The 16,937-nt window shown below is 42.8% G+C and overlaps 1 protein-coding gene across 24 annotated transcripts in view; it reads left to right on the forward strand.

Moving 5' to 3' along the window:
• Positions 1-16,937, forward strand: part of PHEX (phosphate regulating endopeptidase X-linked) — a 242,618-nt gene that overhangs the window by 68,211 nt on the left and 157,470 nt on the right. For all 24 annotated transcript variants that reach the window (XR_014834519.1, XM_085006096.1, XM_085006095.1 and 21 more), the window contains 5 exons: positions 289-515; positions 6,874-6,942; positions 9,980-10,096; positions 13,001-13,084; positions 14,497-14,642. Coding sequence is in view for 23 of the 24 variants with exons in the window: in XM_085006096.1 (XP_084862222.1) it covers positions 289-515; positions 6,874-6,942; positions 9,980-10,096; positions 13,001-13,084; positions 14,497-14,642 (643 nt within the window). In the remaining variant the exon portion in view is untranslated. The remainder of the gene's footprint in view (positions 1-288; positions 516-6,873; positions 6,943-9,979; positions 10,097-13,000; positions 13,085-14,496; positions 14,643-16,937) is intronic.

Here is a 16,937-nt window from a genome sequence, read left to right on the forward strand (position 1 = left end):
ACAGCTTAACCTTGCTCATTGGCTTGGGTCCATGTAGTGAGCCCAGCCTTTATTGTGGGAAATATTGGGCAGGTTCCCTCCTTGGCAGTCCTGTCAAGGACACCAACTTCAGACAGTCACCCTGAAGCCTGCGTCATCAGAAGTTCTTTCTCTGTGCTTATGCTCAATCCACTGCATCTCTTCTCAGAAGTTAGGTTGGGGCCTTACTGGAACTTTCTCTTGGGAAGACATATCAGTTTGGTGATGCCGTTTGCCATCCTAACTCCCTTCATGTTTGCTCCCTTGCAGAAGCAATTGAAAAAGCAGATGCCAAGCCGTTGCTGCACATCCTGCGACACTCACCTTTCCGCTGGCCTGTGCTCGAGTCTAACATCGGTCCTGAAGGGGTTTGGTCCGAGAGAAAGTTCAGCCTTCTGCAGACGCTTGCAACATTTCGTGGCCAATACAGTAATTCTGTGTTCATCCGTTTGTACGTGTCCTCTGATGACAAGGTGTCCAACGAACACATCTTGAAGGTATAGTGCGGACTCGTTCTCCAGACTGGTTCAGTCCAGGATTAGCCTCTTGGGTTGTCTTCCCTGGGGAAAGAGACTCCGACCCCCTTAGTGAAGTGATAAGGCTCAAAATTCTGTTAAACCTTGGGATCTAGACTGTTCCCCGCCCCTCCCTCTCCCCCTCCCCCAGAGTTGCAGAATGCAAATCATGAACAAGCTGGTTTGTCAGCCTTTCCAGAAGCTGGCGAGTGAGTTTCAAGTGATCTGTGGTTGGCTTCTCACGTCTACCCTGCGCACTCGTGGGACCCTGAACTGCAGTGGGGAGAGATCTGCAGAGGCCTTAGGGAGCTGCCCTTCCTCTCCTTATTCCCCTGACAAAGAAGTGAACATGTGCTGTGATTCTTTGTTTTCCTCTCACTAACACCTTGTGCACATGCCTAAAATTTCATTGTCAAGTTCAGTCTTGAATTGCTCGTCCTTCTTTTCGAAAGGTATGGCCAAACTTGTTCTAAGTGCTTGGTGGCGTTTTCTGTTGGGAAAGAAACATCTCCCCTATAAAAGCCTGGGCCATGAGGACACACCCTGAGGTGGAGGATCGCATTGGTGAAATCAGGAGACTGTCAGAAAACTGCCAACAGTAAAAGTTTTATCAAAGAAAGAGCTTGGCTGGACTGCAGATAGCACTTAAATTGTTTTGTTATTTTGATCCTTTTTTTTTTTTTTGCTTCCACTTTAGCAATGAACATTTTGTTGAACTGATCATTTTTTCCCCCAATTCTGTTCTTTATCAGATCAGAAAATATTAATGATACATTGATATTTAAATCACAGAAATAGAAAACCTTTAGAGTGTATTATTATTATTCTCTCTTGATACGGGGCTTGGCATTTGGGTGCAGTGCACGTTTACTTAATTATGTCCCTGCTCTTGAGTGAATATTCACACACCTGAGTTAACAAATTAGGGTTACAGCCTTCCTCATCATGACACAGCTGCCAGAAGTTCAAGCCTGTGTCTGGATACTGGTAGGAAAGAAAAGCTTCTGAGCTCTGCATGAACCTGGTAACAAAAACTAGTGTATCAATGGCTACCAAAGTTATAGAACTTGTGAGTGTTGCTTTTATTAGAAATAGTCAAAACTATAAAAAAATCTCACTTAATATTTGGAGCCCCCGAAGCACCTTTTAGGTTTTGTGGACCTTAGTTTGCAAACCATTGCTGTAAGTGGAAAAAAGAGTAGGCTTTGGTATTCATTTTTTGGCTTTATGATTTACTCATTGAATGTGTTTGTGCAAATTGTTTCACCTCTCCCAGGGTAATTTTCCCCATGTGTAACGAAGAGTGACTTAGAATTTACTTTTCACCATTGCTGTGAGATTTCTTTTCTTTTTAGGGCTGCACCCTTGCACATGTAAGTTCCCTGGCTAGCGGATCTGATTGGAGCTACAGCTGCCACTCTGTGCCACAGCCACAGCAACGGCAGGTCTGAGCCACATCTGTGACCTACGCAGCAGCTTGTGGCAACACTGGATCCATAACCCACTGAGGGAGGCCAGGGGTTGAACCTGGATCCTCAGGGAGACTGCATGGAGTCCTTGACCCACTGAGCCACATGGGAACTCCTGCTGTGAGATTTAAATGAGATGAATTTGGAGACAGCTTATAGGATACTGGTACACAGAGCCATTTGGGGAATGTTCCTCTTCAGTTTTTGTGCCAAACGTCTCTCAGATCTCAAGTTCAGATGTGCGAGAAATAGGCATTTCCTTTAGTCGGTCTCATCTCTGACCTAAGCTCCCGCCCCACCTTTTAGCTGGAAATGGAACCTTCCCAACCTCTCAGCTGCTCCGTTTCTCATCCTTCTCATAGGCTCCTGGGAGACCCTCCAATCATCACTTACCTCTTTCTGAAAAGAAACCTGCCATCCCAGCCCATGTGGCCCCTTCAAGTGTGCCCTTCTGCTGCTGGGGCCCTGGGCCTCCTGTTCTCTCTTAAATCCTGACATTTTCTAGGGGCTGTTGATTGGTCCCTCTGCTCACAAGAAGCTGTGACTTCTTTGGCTTCCTGCAGAATCCTCTTTTTGCTCTGGGAGAGCTCTCTCTTATCCCAAACTCTTCTCCCTCAATGTATTTAGACTTCCTTTTCCATCACATTCTATTTTCCTCGGTGTTCTTAGCTTTTCTAATACCACAAATCTGTGAGGATAAGAAAAAGGAGTCTTTTGGGAAGGCATACTGTTGGGCGAGCAGGTGGCACCTTTGGGTGAAGGAAAAAAGCACCTTTCCAACGGGCTGATGTATTCCCATGCCAAGGACATGCAGTTGGGCAAGCAGGCTTGCCCACACCCACCCAATGGTCCTCTGTAAAGCTCCCCTGTGGCAGGATGGCACAGAATTTGCCACGGGCTTAAATAGGAGAAAGGAAATATGGAAATATAGGAAACAACAGAAGTTAATGTCGCAACATATCTTGCTCCGTGGGTTGGAGTTTATTTTGTATAAGGAGATAGCAAGAATGAGGATTTAAGGGTCAAAAAAAGGCTTTTGGTTGTACATGATCCCGAAAGAGTGTTCAGAAGGCCAGAGTCATCTTAGTGTGTTACTAAAACAGTGACTTAAAGTCATTGTCACCCAGTGGCCTGCATTTGTGTAATTCTGAGCAAAATCCATAAGGATGACAAGGACAGACTGTCTTGGAAATGAAGTTTTTCAAACTTTTTTTTTTTCTTTTTTTTTAGGGCCACACCTGTGGTACATGGAAGTTCCCAGGCTAGGGGTCAGATAGGAGCTTCAGCTGCTGGACTATGCCACAGCCACAGCAATGCCAGATCCGAGCCACATTTGCAGCCTATACCACAGCTCATGGCAAAGCTGGATCCTTAATCCACAGAGCGGGGCCAGGTATCGAACCCATGTCCTCATGGGTCCTGGTCAGGGTCATTACTGCTGAGCCACAATAAGAACTCCGAAGTTTTTCTAATTTCTTTGTTCTTTTTCTACATCCCATTTCATAAGATGCTTCTTTTTGTATAACTACTTTATTTCCTAACCTGTGGTTTATTGCAGCCGGAGAAAAAAAATACACATTTCAGTGCAATGTATTGGATTTCCTAAATACCTATTTTTTCTTCTTGCAGTATTAAGGGCAGTTATAAATGTGAGGTTTGAAAAAAAAAACATAGTGTCCTAATATTAGCCTCTTGAGAACGCTTTTTGCCTCCAGAGTTTGTATGTTTCTAATGAGATTTAGTTGACTGACCTTATTCAGAATCTTTGGTGTATTTGAGATGTTCCCTAGATACCATAGCAATCTGGTTTAAGAAAGGTCCAATAACTTCACTTGAATCATCTAAACTCTTACGGGAAGTGGATTTAACTTCATTTTGTCAGAGGGAAGCTTTGGCTTTCTTGATATTGTCTACACAGTTTCCTTTCCTTTGAGACCGAAGCTCAAAAATTGTCCAAGTGGTCCAAATCTAATTGAAGGCCAAAACATCTTAATCATAATATTGTGTTTCATGTTCCTGGCTTACTTCATTTTTGGAAGAAATGGTGGTCCATTGAGAACTGGAATAGGATGAAGCCAGGCTGGCTTATGCCTTGGTTGTTTGGGGCCAATTAGAGAAGAAGATTGAACACAGTAATTTGAGGTTTTTAGCAGTACACCCAGACAAGATGAATGTTACGAAAATATCTTTTTCCCCTTTGAAATAAGAGAAATAAGAGCAGTACTTTTCCTTGAGTTTTTCATTAACTCCATTAACTCTTAATTTGGCCTTTATGTAGAATTTGTTGCCTATAAAGGAGATTTTCATAGACAAATATCCTATACAGATTTTATGTATTAAAAAACATTTGAGATTATAGTAAGATGAAGAAGAAAGTAGAGGAGATAGATCAAAACAGTGTAAAGGCGTATAAACTAATACGGCCATACAGGATTCAGTTTTTATTCAGGTGCTATTAATTTTTAATTTGTTTATATTTTATATTAATGTGATGTAAAGTTTTTAGTGTGTGAATAAGATTTAAGTTAGAAAATCTCCTGTTGGGATCAGTTTTATTCAGTCTTTGGACAGTTGCTGATACTCAAGAAAGAACAGCCATAGTTTTAGATAAAGGTCTGGAACTTACAAAAATTTTAAAATTTATTTAAAAATTTACATACAGTCAAATTCACTTTTTGTGAAACACAGGTCTCTTAAGGTTTTACAAATGCATGAAATCATGTAATCACCACCACAATCATGAAAGAGAATAGTTCCATCACTCCCTCCAAATTTACCCCATGTTGCCCCTTTGTAGTCACCACTTTCCCCATCCCTAAATATTGTCCTCTATCCCTGTAGTTTTACTTTTTTTATATAATGTGATTAAAATTTGCCCAGGTTGTTGCATGTATCAGTAGTTCATTCCTTTTTATGAGTAGTAGTCCATTGTGCATCACAGTTTATCCATTTGCTAGTTGAAGAATATTTGAGTTGTCTCCAGTTTTTGGCAATAATGAAGGAAGTTACATGCAGGTTTTTGTGTGGGCATAGATTTTATTTCTCTTAGATAAATAGGAAGTGAGATTGCTGGGTCATATGTAGGTGTATGTTCAACTTTACAAGAAACTGTCAAACTGGTTTCCAAAGTGGTTCTGCCATGTTGCTTTTCTACCAACAGTGTATGAGTGATTCCGTTTTTCCACAGCCTCATCAGCACTTGGTATTAGCAGTTTTTTGTTTTTTTGCCATCCTGGTAGATGTATAGTGGTATTTTATTGTAGGTTTAATTTACATTTTGCTGATGAATAGTGATGTTCAGCATGTTTTCATGAATTTACTTTCAATCTCAATGTTTTCTTTGGTGAAGTATCTGTTGAGTTCTTTTTTCCAATTTTAAGTTGGATTGTTTGTTTTCTTATTGAGTTGTGAGGTCTCTCTATATATTCTGCATACAAGTCCTTTGTCATATATGTAATTTTCATATATTTTCTCCCTGTCTGTAGCTTGTCTTTGTCATTCTCTAAACAATGTCTTTCACAGAGCAAAAATTTTAAATCATTATGAAATCCAATTTATTTTTTCTTTTATGGATCTGATTTTGATGTCATACCTAAGAACTCTTTGTCTAACCCCAGGTCAAATATTTTTCCCTGTGTTTTCTCCTAGAAGTTTTAGTTTTATTTTTACATGTAGGACTGTGTTCCATTTTGAATTAATTTTTGTACAAATTGTGATTCCTTTTTTTGTTTGTTTTGCAAATGAATGTCTAGTTGTTCTAGTTGTTTTTGGAAAAGATTATCTTCTTCCCTTTGATTGCCTTTAGTACTGAAAGCTTTAATTCAAGAAATTATGTTATACTTTTCTGTAGTAACAATTTTAGTTGTTTAGTTGTCTGATTATTAGTTGTGTGTTTTTTTGGCCCCACCTGTGGCATGTGGAAGTTTCTCGGCCAGGGATCGAACCTGCCACAGCAGTGATGCAAGCTGCTGCAGTGACAACACTGGATCCTAAACCCTCTGTACTACTAGAGAACTCCTATTATTTGTATTTTTATCACCTATCCTAAACTTTCTAGAGAGGGTTCTTAAGTTTGCAAAGATTTCTCAAAACGAAATTATCATTTGATTTCTTTCAGATAAAAACAGTTGATGCATTATAGTATTTTAGGGACAGGGAGGTGTAAAATCTGATTAATCAGCTTTATCCACATAGGTATTTTGCCAAATATTACAATTAGAAAAGTAGTGGAAATGGCAACAGGAGACAAATATTCTCCTTTGAGCTCTGCCCACCTGTGTTACCTTGGGAATTCACATCACTTCTGTGAATTTTGTTTCTTCAACAATATCAAATAAGGGAGAAACTCAGATAATCTCTAAGATCTATTCCCTCTCAGATAGCTTTGATGCTACTCAGTTTTTTTTCTCCTTTTTTTTGCATTTTAGGCCTGTACCTGAGGCATATGAAAGTTCCCAGGCCAGGGGTCAAATCGGAGCTACAGCTACTGGCCTACACCACAGCTACAGCAACTCGAGATCTGAGCCGCGTCTGTGACCTGCCCTACAACTCATGGAAATGCTGGATCCCCGACCCACTGAAAGAGGCCAGAGATCGAACCCACATCTTCATGGCTGCACCACAATGGGAACTGACTATTCAGTATTGCTAGAGCCTCAGAAGGATTAGAAACCATGAATGAGGGAAGCAGGGCCAGGCCTCTGATATCTGTCATTGTGCCTGTTTGCAGGTAGCTCTGACTGTAATGAGTTGTTTTTGTTAAGGTGGCACATGTGCAAAATATGGCTGGGATGCAGAGCTCATGACTTCTGTTAACATGGTACTTAAGGATTTAAAGTGTAAGCAGAGTGCTTTGTTTTTTGTTTCAACAGCTGGACCAAGCAGCACTCTCCCTGGCTGTGAGGGAAGACTACCTTGATAATAGCACAGAAGCCAAGTCTGTAAGTTTTACTCATCAACTCTACACCTTGTCGGTCATTGGTAGATTCACAAGTTGTTCTAAGATCTTTACTGGAATTGAGCAGTGTGGGTATTGATGACCATATTCTCAATGTAGGAAGCAAAGACCTTTTATCCAGGCAGATAAATGACACTTCCTGTTTTCTAGAAATCTGGAAATGAAGGCTTACCAGTCCCTGTGCTCAGTGCCCTTGTAGTCGAGCTGGGAAGACAGCACACCCAAAAGGAGTGACCAAGGAATGAGCTTGCAGCCACTCCTCAGAAGTGCGGAGAGCTCACAATACATTGCAAAAGTGTGGGGATGGACCCCCAGCTGACCACTGGTTCCCAAAATGTACTGCTTACCGATCACCTGGGAAGCTTCTATTCGGTGTTGATTCTTGGGCCTCAGCCATGGCAAGTCCAATTTAGTAGACTTGAAATGGGGGCCGAGGAATCTATTTTCTTAACTGGTGCCCCAGGTTAATGTAAGGTTGATGAGAATGAGATGGGACCAATCGGTTCGCACTTCTTGGGTTGGCCTGGAAACCTAGTATTCTCCTGGAGATTGGATTAGAGCTGGTTCTTTTTGCTAACACTTGGAATTCATTTTGGAAGCTTTGTTGAACTTCCAAAGGCGCCTTAGACCCAGAAGACCCTTGACCAGGGCGCTCTTGGGTTTCTGGCCCAGCCTGAGATGCAGGACCTTAGATTGGGAAGCGCTGGCTTGTGGTAGAAATCCCTGCTTCTTTGCTGATAGGAAAGCCTATTTCTAGAAGGCTCTGGAGGGCAGGAAGTTGACCAAGACCCCAGGCAACTTTCTGGCTGAGGACACTTATCGAAGAAGGTTGGTTAGTTTTCCTTCTTGAAAGTGGAGAGGACGAACTTGTGCCAGTCTGGGGGTCACCTCTGTTTCTGCTGTGGTCACCATCCTTTAAGCAACTGGGCTTGAAGTTTTCTCACCGCCCTATAGCCGATCAGTCCTGTAGACTCTGCCTGCAAAACCTCTCTTCCACTTGGTACCTCCTTTCTGGCCTTAACTGCCCTAAGCAGATCCTAAAGTCTTTTAACTCTTCTCTCCTCCCCCTCATTCCATTGCCTCCTTATCGCCACTTGACAAGTTCTCTTCTCAAAGCACAGCTCCCAGTGTGCCTTTGCTCACCAGTTAGGCCATAAATTCCTTAGAGGGAGTTCAAGGCCTCTTCATGACGTGGTCCCAAACCACCTTTGCTGTCTCATCTTTTTTTTTTTTTTTCTTTTTAGGGTTGCACCTGTGGCATATAGAAGTTCCCAGGCTATGGGGGTCAAATCAGAGCTACAGGGGCTGGCCTATGCCACAGCCACAATAATGCAAAATCTGAGCCCCATCTGTGACCTACACTGTAGCTCATGGCAACGCTGGATCCTTAACCCACTGAGTTAGGCCAAGGATTGAACCCACATCCTCATGGATATTAGTTTCTTAACCTGCTGAGCCACAATGGGAATTCCTGTCTCATCTATTTTTTACTTTTTCCCAAACAAAGACAGCCCACACATTTCACAGGAGGATTTCTCACCTGTCTCCTTTATTTATTTATTTTTTTTTAATTTTCATTTTTTAGGGCTGCACTTGTGGCATATGGAAGTTCCCAGGCTAGGGGCTGAGTTGGAGCTATAGCTGCTGGCCTGCACCACAGCCACAGCAACACCAGATCCAAGCCTCATCTCTTGACCTACACCACAGCTCACAGCCATGCCAGATCCTTAACCCACTGAGCGAGGCCAGGGATCAAACCTGCATCTTCATGGATACTAGTTGGGTTCATAACCCACTGAGCCACAATGGGAACTCCTCACCTGTCTCCTTTAAAAGCTCTGTCCCCAGATTTTTGAGGCTGGAATTCTCTAGTTCTCGATTTTCCAAGCACTTAGCACCTTTATTAAGGACCTTATGTTGGTCTTACTAGTGTTAGTAATGGCATGTTTATCTCCCTCACAGGATCGCATTCGGAAACCAGACTCAAGCGGTCTTTAATTGTTTGTCTGTACTACCCCACCCCACTATGTACATAGAAGGTCTAGCAAGACATCTTGCATATGTATTGATTGAATAAATATTTTTGGAATTGAACTGGGAATTGTAAAACATTTCTAATTAAGACTATGGGCAAAGCTTGCTTACTGATTAAACAAATATTTATTAAGGGCCCACTCTATGTGAAGCACCATATAGATCTTGAGATTATAAACATCATAAGAATAGCTATATAGAATCAAGATATACATTAGGAAACCTTATTCCAAACATAACTGTGAAACAGTTTAATACCTGCTGTATTGAGTTTTCACAAATACATCTGAAAAGAGAGCTGACCACTAACAAGATTCTTTAATTCCCACAAAGTAAGGTCCCCTTCCAGTATCATGTGAATAGCCTGAAAATGCCAGAAAGAAATTCTGTATTTGGTGGGTTTCTCTTCATTGTCTTTGTCTTCTTTCCCTTCTTTTCCCCCTGAGCTAGTGAGGAGAACATTGTAAAAACCATACAAAACTGAAAAAACATAGGGCTTCGATGGCCAGTCTTTGGTTTTGAGTGTGGAGGTGGGTACATTGAACTGGAAGAAAATAAACCGCAGTTCTCAGTGGTCTTCATGGATCATTCCTCCTGTTTGTAGCAATAGTTCTTTCCCATTATTTTATTAAAGCCTCACTTGCCTCAAAAGAGGAGTCTGACCTTTAACTTTCTATTCTGGGTTCATTTGGAGATGTTTCATGTATCCATAATATCGCTGGTTGCCAGAAAACTAGTTCTCTTGATCCTTGGTGGCTGGACATCTCTGTCTCTTATGGAAATGGTACGCAAGTAGCCATCTTCTTCTTTGTCCTAAAGTGTGGGTAGGTGGTTGGTATTGCATAATGCCCCTACCATACATTGTATACAAAACGGAAAAATGAAGGGCATTTGTTTCCACCTGCTGTTTCTGCTCTTCTGTGTCCCTGAAACATACTTCCTAATAGGCTGTTGTCATGGTCACCTTGCTTCTTTATCTCTTACAGTATCGAGATGCCCTTTACAAGTTCATGGTGGATACTGCCGTGCTTTTGGGAGCTAATAGCTCCCGGGCAGAGCATGACATGAAGTCGGTACTTAGATTGGAAATTAAGATAGCTGAGGTAAGTCTTAATTTAAAAAAATTTTTCTTTTCTTTGTTTTAAAGGCAGTAACCCAGAATGAAAAAAAATATATAAAAATCATTCTGTGGCATTTTCCTTTGGGTCCAAGGTAGAACTAATAGCATCCCCTTCTGGAAAGACACAGGAAGAAAAACCATGACAGAAAGAAGAGCTCTGCATTCCTTTCACCTCTCTTCTTGAAGCCCATTCTGTGTCCACATGCTCCTTTAGGTATGGCCAAGGAACAGTGGCAGGGAGAGACTCTGACTATGTTTTCCTAGCGAAACTCCTGTTGGGCTTCAACTGAAGAATATATGTTTAATGAATCCTTACTGATTTGGCTTGAGTAGAAGATTCTTTTTTTTTTTTTTTTTTTAAGTTTAGTCTACTCTTAACACTATTCCTATACAGCGTCAGTCTGATCTACGTTTGGGGTTTGGGAAGTCCCACCTGCCCATATTGGATGCAAAATTTGATGTAGAAAGTGTATAGGGCAGGCTGGCAAGCATTTATTAGCCACTTTTATAGTGCTACTTTGTACCTAATCCGGTTTTTCATTCTTTTCTTGCCCCACTTAAATGAATGTTGATGTGTCATATTGTATGTTCTGTGTAAGTCACCTTCTAAATTATTTTAGGACTTACTGTTGTAGCACAGTGGGTTAAGAATCTGACTGCAATGGCTTGGGTTGCTACAGAGTCATGGCTTTGATCCCCAACCTGGTGCAGTGGGTTAAGGGATCTGGCATTGTGGCAGCTGTGATGTATGTCACAGCTGCAGCTCAGATTTAATCCCTGGCTTGGAACTGCTATATGCCTTGGGTATGACCCTTAAAAAAAAGAAAGAAGAGTAACTTTTTTTCTGGAAGAACCAAAGTGTAAAATCGTTATGCATTTCCAGGAACAGGGGGAACAAATATGGTGAAATCTGCTGGTGGAGATACCTTGTAGTGAAAAAAAAAATGCTATTGTTGTCAAGAAACTGTTGCATATTGGATGGTAGTCTTTTATAACAGAAGTTGGCAAAAATCCTGAAGTGTGTGGGAGTCCAAGTATTGCTTGGTTTTGTGTTTGGTGAGGTGGTGGTGCGTTGTTGAGGTGAGAAGTGGGCTCATGAGCAGGATCAGAAGAAATCGGCCTCTTGGCTGCCCTGGCGTCCGTGGGTATCTCTCTCCAAACTCCTACACACAGCGCAGAAAGTTCATTCCTGCATGTCACCTTTGAAGACTGCAAAGACTGTTGCAGATGTTCTGGAGTCAAAAACTATGCCTCTAAGCCATATCTAGAGGCCATCTGGAGTCCCTTCCCAGGCAAATAGGAGACCCAAAGATCTAATTTGGACTGAAGCTCTGATACAGAGGGAAAGGCCTTGCCTTGAGCCAGGGATTTGGACCAAAAGGGAACTAGAAACAGCTGGGCTGAGGCAAGACTGGGATTTGTCAAGAGGCTAAATGAAGTGACAAATCAATGGGTGGGGGAAGTAGCTGGCAGAGAGCTGAAAACAGCTCTGAGGCCAAAGGGCTCCAACCTGGGCCTGCGAGGCTGAGGAGAGGGAGGAGGAGTGTGGACATGCTCTGGGGCAGAGATGCACATGGAGCCAGGAAGCTGCTTGTAAGCTATATCAAGTCTCTCCTGTTGAGGGTGAGGACGGAGAAGCTGAGGGCCCCGAAACATTTAGAAAACAGGGGATAGATGCCTGCTACTCAGCCTTCTCTGATTTTGTCCTGAAAAATTCATGGCGTGTGGGTTTTTGGCCAGCCAGTAATACTCACCTCTGTTTCTTACATCCCAGCTCAATAGGGACATTCAGAATTAGTGGGCTGGGTAATCCTAGGGAAACTACTGAAGCTGGGTCAGCAGGACAACCTAGTCAAACCCCAAAAGAATCCTGGTAAATATAGTCATGGAAGTGTGCATTTAACCAATCCCAGCTTGACAGATGTGTGCATAAGGGGAGGTCTTCTTGATTATGTGGTTCTCGGGATTTTGGGATTTTTTTTTGGCTACACCCATGGCATGTGGAAGTTCCAGGGCCACAGATTGAATCTGAGCCACTGCAGTGACAATGCTGAATACTTAACCTGCTGAAAGGTGACAAGTTAATGCAAGGACATCAGATGATGGAGGGCCTTAAGGCAAAATCATGATGTGGTCAGAGGTCTGGGGAGCTACTGCCTGTCCAGGGAGGTGGTTAAGATGGCCCTTGAGGAAGGTGATGATTGCCATTCTTCTTAGATTAAATATGGCAGAGGCTAGAAGCTTAGATTTGGTGGTGTGAAAATGGCCAAGAGCTTAAGTATGAGAAAGTGTGAAGAATCAGGGCTGGAGATGCAGGCTTGGAAATAAGTCTGGGTGGTAACTGAACCCATTCGCTAGCAGCGGCCAGGGAATCTCAAGACCAGAGAAAAGAGAGAGAAGAGGGGAAGTGAGGGCAGTAGACAGAACGATCACGGGTGGCAGTGGTGTCCAGATGGTCTAGTGCTCTTTACCAAGAATGTTGCCCTGGGAATGCAGGGGTGGCCTCTACTCCATGAATTATTGAGGTCATTACCTGGACATGACAGGTGAAGGTGGGGTGTTTGTCTCCATTGCCTGACCTTACTTTGATTGTGAAACCCAAGCCAGTAGATTTTTTTCCCATCCATGTTACAGGTTAGGGAGGGATTCCAGTAGTTATTTTTGTACCAAGGACAGTGTTTCACCCTGAACAGGACAGGAAAGTTTGTTTTTATTCTCTTCATCTTGCCTCAAGTGCCATCTTTTTTCACTCTCTCCCAGGTTTGGCTCCATGCCAAAATCTTGAAAAAGTTTATGATACTATGCAGATGTTTCGACACCTGTAGAAAGTAGTCATGCTATAAGAAATGGCTCATTTGAAAAAATAACCAAAGTCTTTTTTCAACAGATAATGATTCCACATGAAAACCGAACCAGTGAGGCCATGTACAACAAAATGAACATTTCCCAGCTGAGTGCTATGATCCCCCAGGTTGGTGAAAACAATCCAGGAATTGTATTTCCTGGTCGTTTGACAAGCAATTCTCTTTCACCTGTATGTAAACTTTTGTCTCATAGAACCTACCCTTGGCCTTCTGGGTTATCATCATCTTTGTCATCACATAAAATAGCCCTTGTCTGTGCATTAGGATGCTTTCTGCTATAGGGAAGAGAAAAACTTTTGCAAGAGTGGCTTAAAAACTTAAAGCCTGTTTTCTTTTTTTTTCTTTTTCGGGCTGCACCCACGGCATATGGAGGTTCCCAGGCCAGGGGTCAAATCGGAGCTGCAGCTGCCTGCCTACGCCACAGCCACAGTATTGTGGGATCTGAGCTGCATCTGTGACCTACACCACAGCTCAGAGCATTACAGCAATGCCAGATCCTTAATTCATTGAGTGAGGCCAGGGATTGAACCTGCATCCTCATGGATACTAGTCAGGTTTGTTTCCACTGAGCTGCAAGGGAAACTCCAAAGCTTGTTTTCCTATGCGACAAAAGTCTAGACATAAGTGGCCATTCGTGGTGGTTTAGCTATTGCACAGTGTTGTCAAAGATCCTGATTCTTTCTTTCCACTGCACTCTTCTCAGTGTGTTGGCTTTTGACTTCATTTTGATGACTCAGGGTTGTAAGATGGCTGCTACAGCTGCATTTGTCTCTTCTGCCATCAGGGCAGGCAGCACCAGTGAGGGCCATGTCTAACTAGAAAAAAACCAAAGCCTTTCTAGAATATTCCTAGATGTATTCCCTTTATTTCTTATTGAGTAGGACTGGGGCATGGGGTGAGTAACTGGTTTTCCATTTCAATAGTTGAGGCAGGCAAGGGACAAAAAGAAGGGAAAAAGATTGGAAATGACTTTGGGGGTAGCTGGGTAAAAATGCCAAGAAGAGGGGACACATGTTACTTTTTGTTGGTGCTTGTTTCCCTCTGTGTAAGAAAGGCTGTGCCAGAGGGAAGACCAGAAATGCAATGGGGCATCTGTGTCTCTGTGGGTGGGAGAGTGAATGAGCACAGGAGAGTGTGGTGGGGAGGGAGGTGGGGCCTAGTGCCAGAGGGCGGGAGAGCACAGGAGAGAAGGGGGAGGAAGGGAGAGGGGGAGGGGGAGAGTGGAGGAAGGAGGGGGGAGCGGGAGTGCTGGGGGGGCAGGGGAGTGTGTGTGCGCATGCGTGGTCTGTACACGGATGATTTGGAATCCATGTTCCACTTATCATTCAGGCAGTAAGGCTGGTCTGGGTGACAGTGATGAGGCCTTTATTTTCTAGATTTGAGCACTTGCCTCTTGATTTGGTCTGAAGTCACATGCAATGGCTGTTCAATTGATGCTGTTTGCCTTTCTCCTCGCTTGCTGCCCAGCAGAAATTCTTTCACCTTTTCTCTCTCTCTCTCTCTCTCTCTTTTTCTTCAGTTTGACTGGCTGGGCTACATCAAGAAGGTCATCGATGTCAGACTCTACCCTGAACTGAAAGACCTTGGCCCCTCCGAGAATGTCGTGGTCCGTGTCCCTCAGTACTTTAAGGATTTGTTTAGGATCTTAGGCTCTGAGAGGAAGAAGTAAGAGCTTTCTTGTGCATTTTACTATGACTTTTCCTTTTGAATTATAAGGCCTTCCCTCTCATGTCCTTTGAAAACTGTTTTTAAAGAAAGTTACATCAAAAGAGTCTTAAGGAAAGTTGTGGTGCCCTTCGGGACAGATTGGCTAAAACCATCATCTCGTGTAATTTATTTGCTATGATGACAAAAGATATACAATGTTTTTGCCCCTTATTTCTGGTCTTTCTCCATACTTTTCTCTCTAAAAGCCTAAATTGTTTATTAGTTTTGGGAACTAGTTATATAATGTTGTTATTTTCTGAGATTTCTATATGAACAATATGAACATCTTTTTTTCCCCTCCCAGTTCATTCTTTGTCTTTTGCTGTCTTCCCCCCAACCCCCTGCCCCGGTTTCTTTTTAGCCAATAAGTCACTTTGTGGCAATAAACCGAAGTGTTGATATTGAAAAGACGTAAGACCACTCTGAGAGCTGTGGAAAAATTGCAGTGGTGAAACATCAGGAACTGTCAGATTTTTATTATTTTAAAGAATGTTTTAAATTTTGTTGCTTTGTTCCTTTAGCACTACAAAACAAGGAGATGCTAAAAATGTTCAGGAAAGAGAATTTTACATCTTCATCGAGCTGTTCAGATTTGACTACAGAAATTGAAGCATAGGAAGGTCAACTAGTTCACAAAGACAATTTGCCGGGCTAATTGCTGGGCTATGGTTAAAAATTATACTTTCTTATTTGGACTTAGACAAGGCTTTTTTTGTCAGGAACTATGTTAAAAAGCAACTGCAGAAGTCTGAGGAATAAAATTTAGCATTCATCCCCACCTGTGAAAACACTTAGACACTTTTGAAGAGCTATTTTTCTTTTTCAGATGCTATTTTCTTTTTCAGCGGCATGTGGAAGTTCCTCTGCCAGGGATCAAACCCGCAGCACAGTGTGGTCTGTGCCACAGCTGCAGCAATGCTGGATCCTTAACATGCTGCACCAGAAGGAAATTTCCTGAAACTTTCTTTCGATCACACCTGCGACATATGGACGTTCCCAGGCTAGAGGTTGAATCAGAGCTGCAGCTGCCAGCCTACGCCACAGCCACAGCAACGCCAGATCCTTAACCCACTGAGCGAGGCCGGGGATCAAACCTGTGTCCTCACGGATGTTAGTCAGATTCATTTCCACTGAGCTATGACGGGCGCTCTAGGAAAATCTTAAAAAAAAAAAAAAATTTCCTGGGCAGAGGCTTTGGGAAGTAATTTCATGTTGCTTTCTTGGTGGTGGAGTCTTTCCTGAAATACTTTGCTTTTCTCCACTTTATTTGTTGCCATTTGGGGAAATTACCATACTGCTGAAAATGCTTTTAAAAAAAAAAAAAAGTGTGTGTTATTTTCAAGGACTATTGCTGGTCTTATTTTTGTTTCGTTTTTTTTTTTTTTTTCCTTGCATCTGGGTGTTAAGTGGCAGTAATTCAGTCATTATGGAGAGATCTGTTCCTGGCGTGGTAATATTAGCACTCCAGAGCTGTGCGCCCGGCGTTCTCTCAGTATATTTATAACACGCTGGATCGACTCATCAGTGCCATTGTCTACCTGTGCAAGCTTCCTGTGTTGCATCCTCAGCTCTCAGAGATCTTGTTCTTGTGCTGTCGGCTGGGGAATGCCTGGCCTTTGAAGGCATCACACGCTATTCTTCTCTTCATACACACAGATTTTGGTGAAGTGCCTTTGTCAGAGTGTTTGGGGGTCTCTGTGACTGGCCAGGAAATCTTGGCAGAACTGGAGGGGTTAATCCTTCACTGTGTAGCGTGGGGAGAAGTACAGAGGCTTTAGAGCCAGACATACCTTTGGTGTGGTCTAGCCTCTGTCACTTATTACACCCGTTCGCCAACTTGGTTGCCCATTGGGCTTCACTGGGGGCAACTTAAAAACAGTATTTATCCTGGGCCCGACCCTAGACATTCTGATTTAATTGGGCTGGTGTGGCCTGGGCATCTGGACTTTACAAACTCCCCAGGTGATTCTATTATGTTGGAGGCCGGCTGGCTATGGGATTGTGAGGTGTTATTTAAGGGCTCCAGACCTCAAGTTTCCTTCTGTGTAAAATAACATCTCTCCTATGGCAGTGCTGTGGGGGTTATGGAGAAAATAAGATAGCTTACACGGTATCATTTCAAGGGAGCAGGAAAGGCTGAAATATCTAAAACCCCAACATACTTCCATCATGCTGCCTCTTTACTGCCACTGTCAGGCCCCATCCTAACAACTTCCCCAGTTAATCTGGCTCATCAGAGCCCCCTTGAGGGAT

The sequence above is a fragment of the Sus scrofa genome, chromosome X (genome assembly GCF_054392235.1).
Source record: "Sus scrofa isolate SSC_HxYL_T2T_F1_AM1 chromosome X, Sscrofa_HxYL_maternal_Yorkshire_Landrace_v2.0, whole genome shotgun sequence".
NCBI lineage: Eukaryota > Metazoa > Chordata > Mammalia > Artiodactyla > Suidae > Sus > Sus scrofa.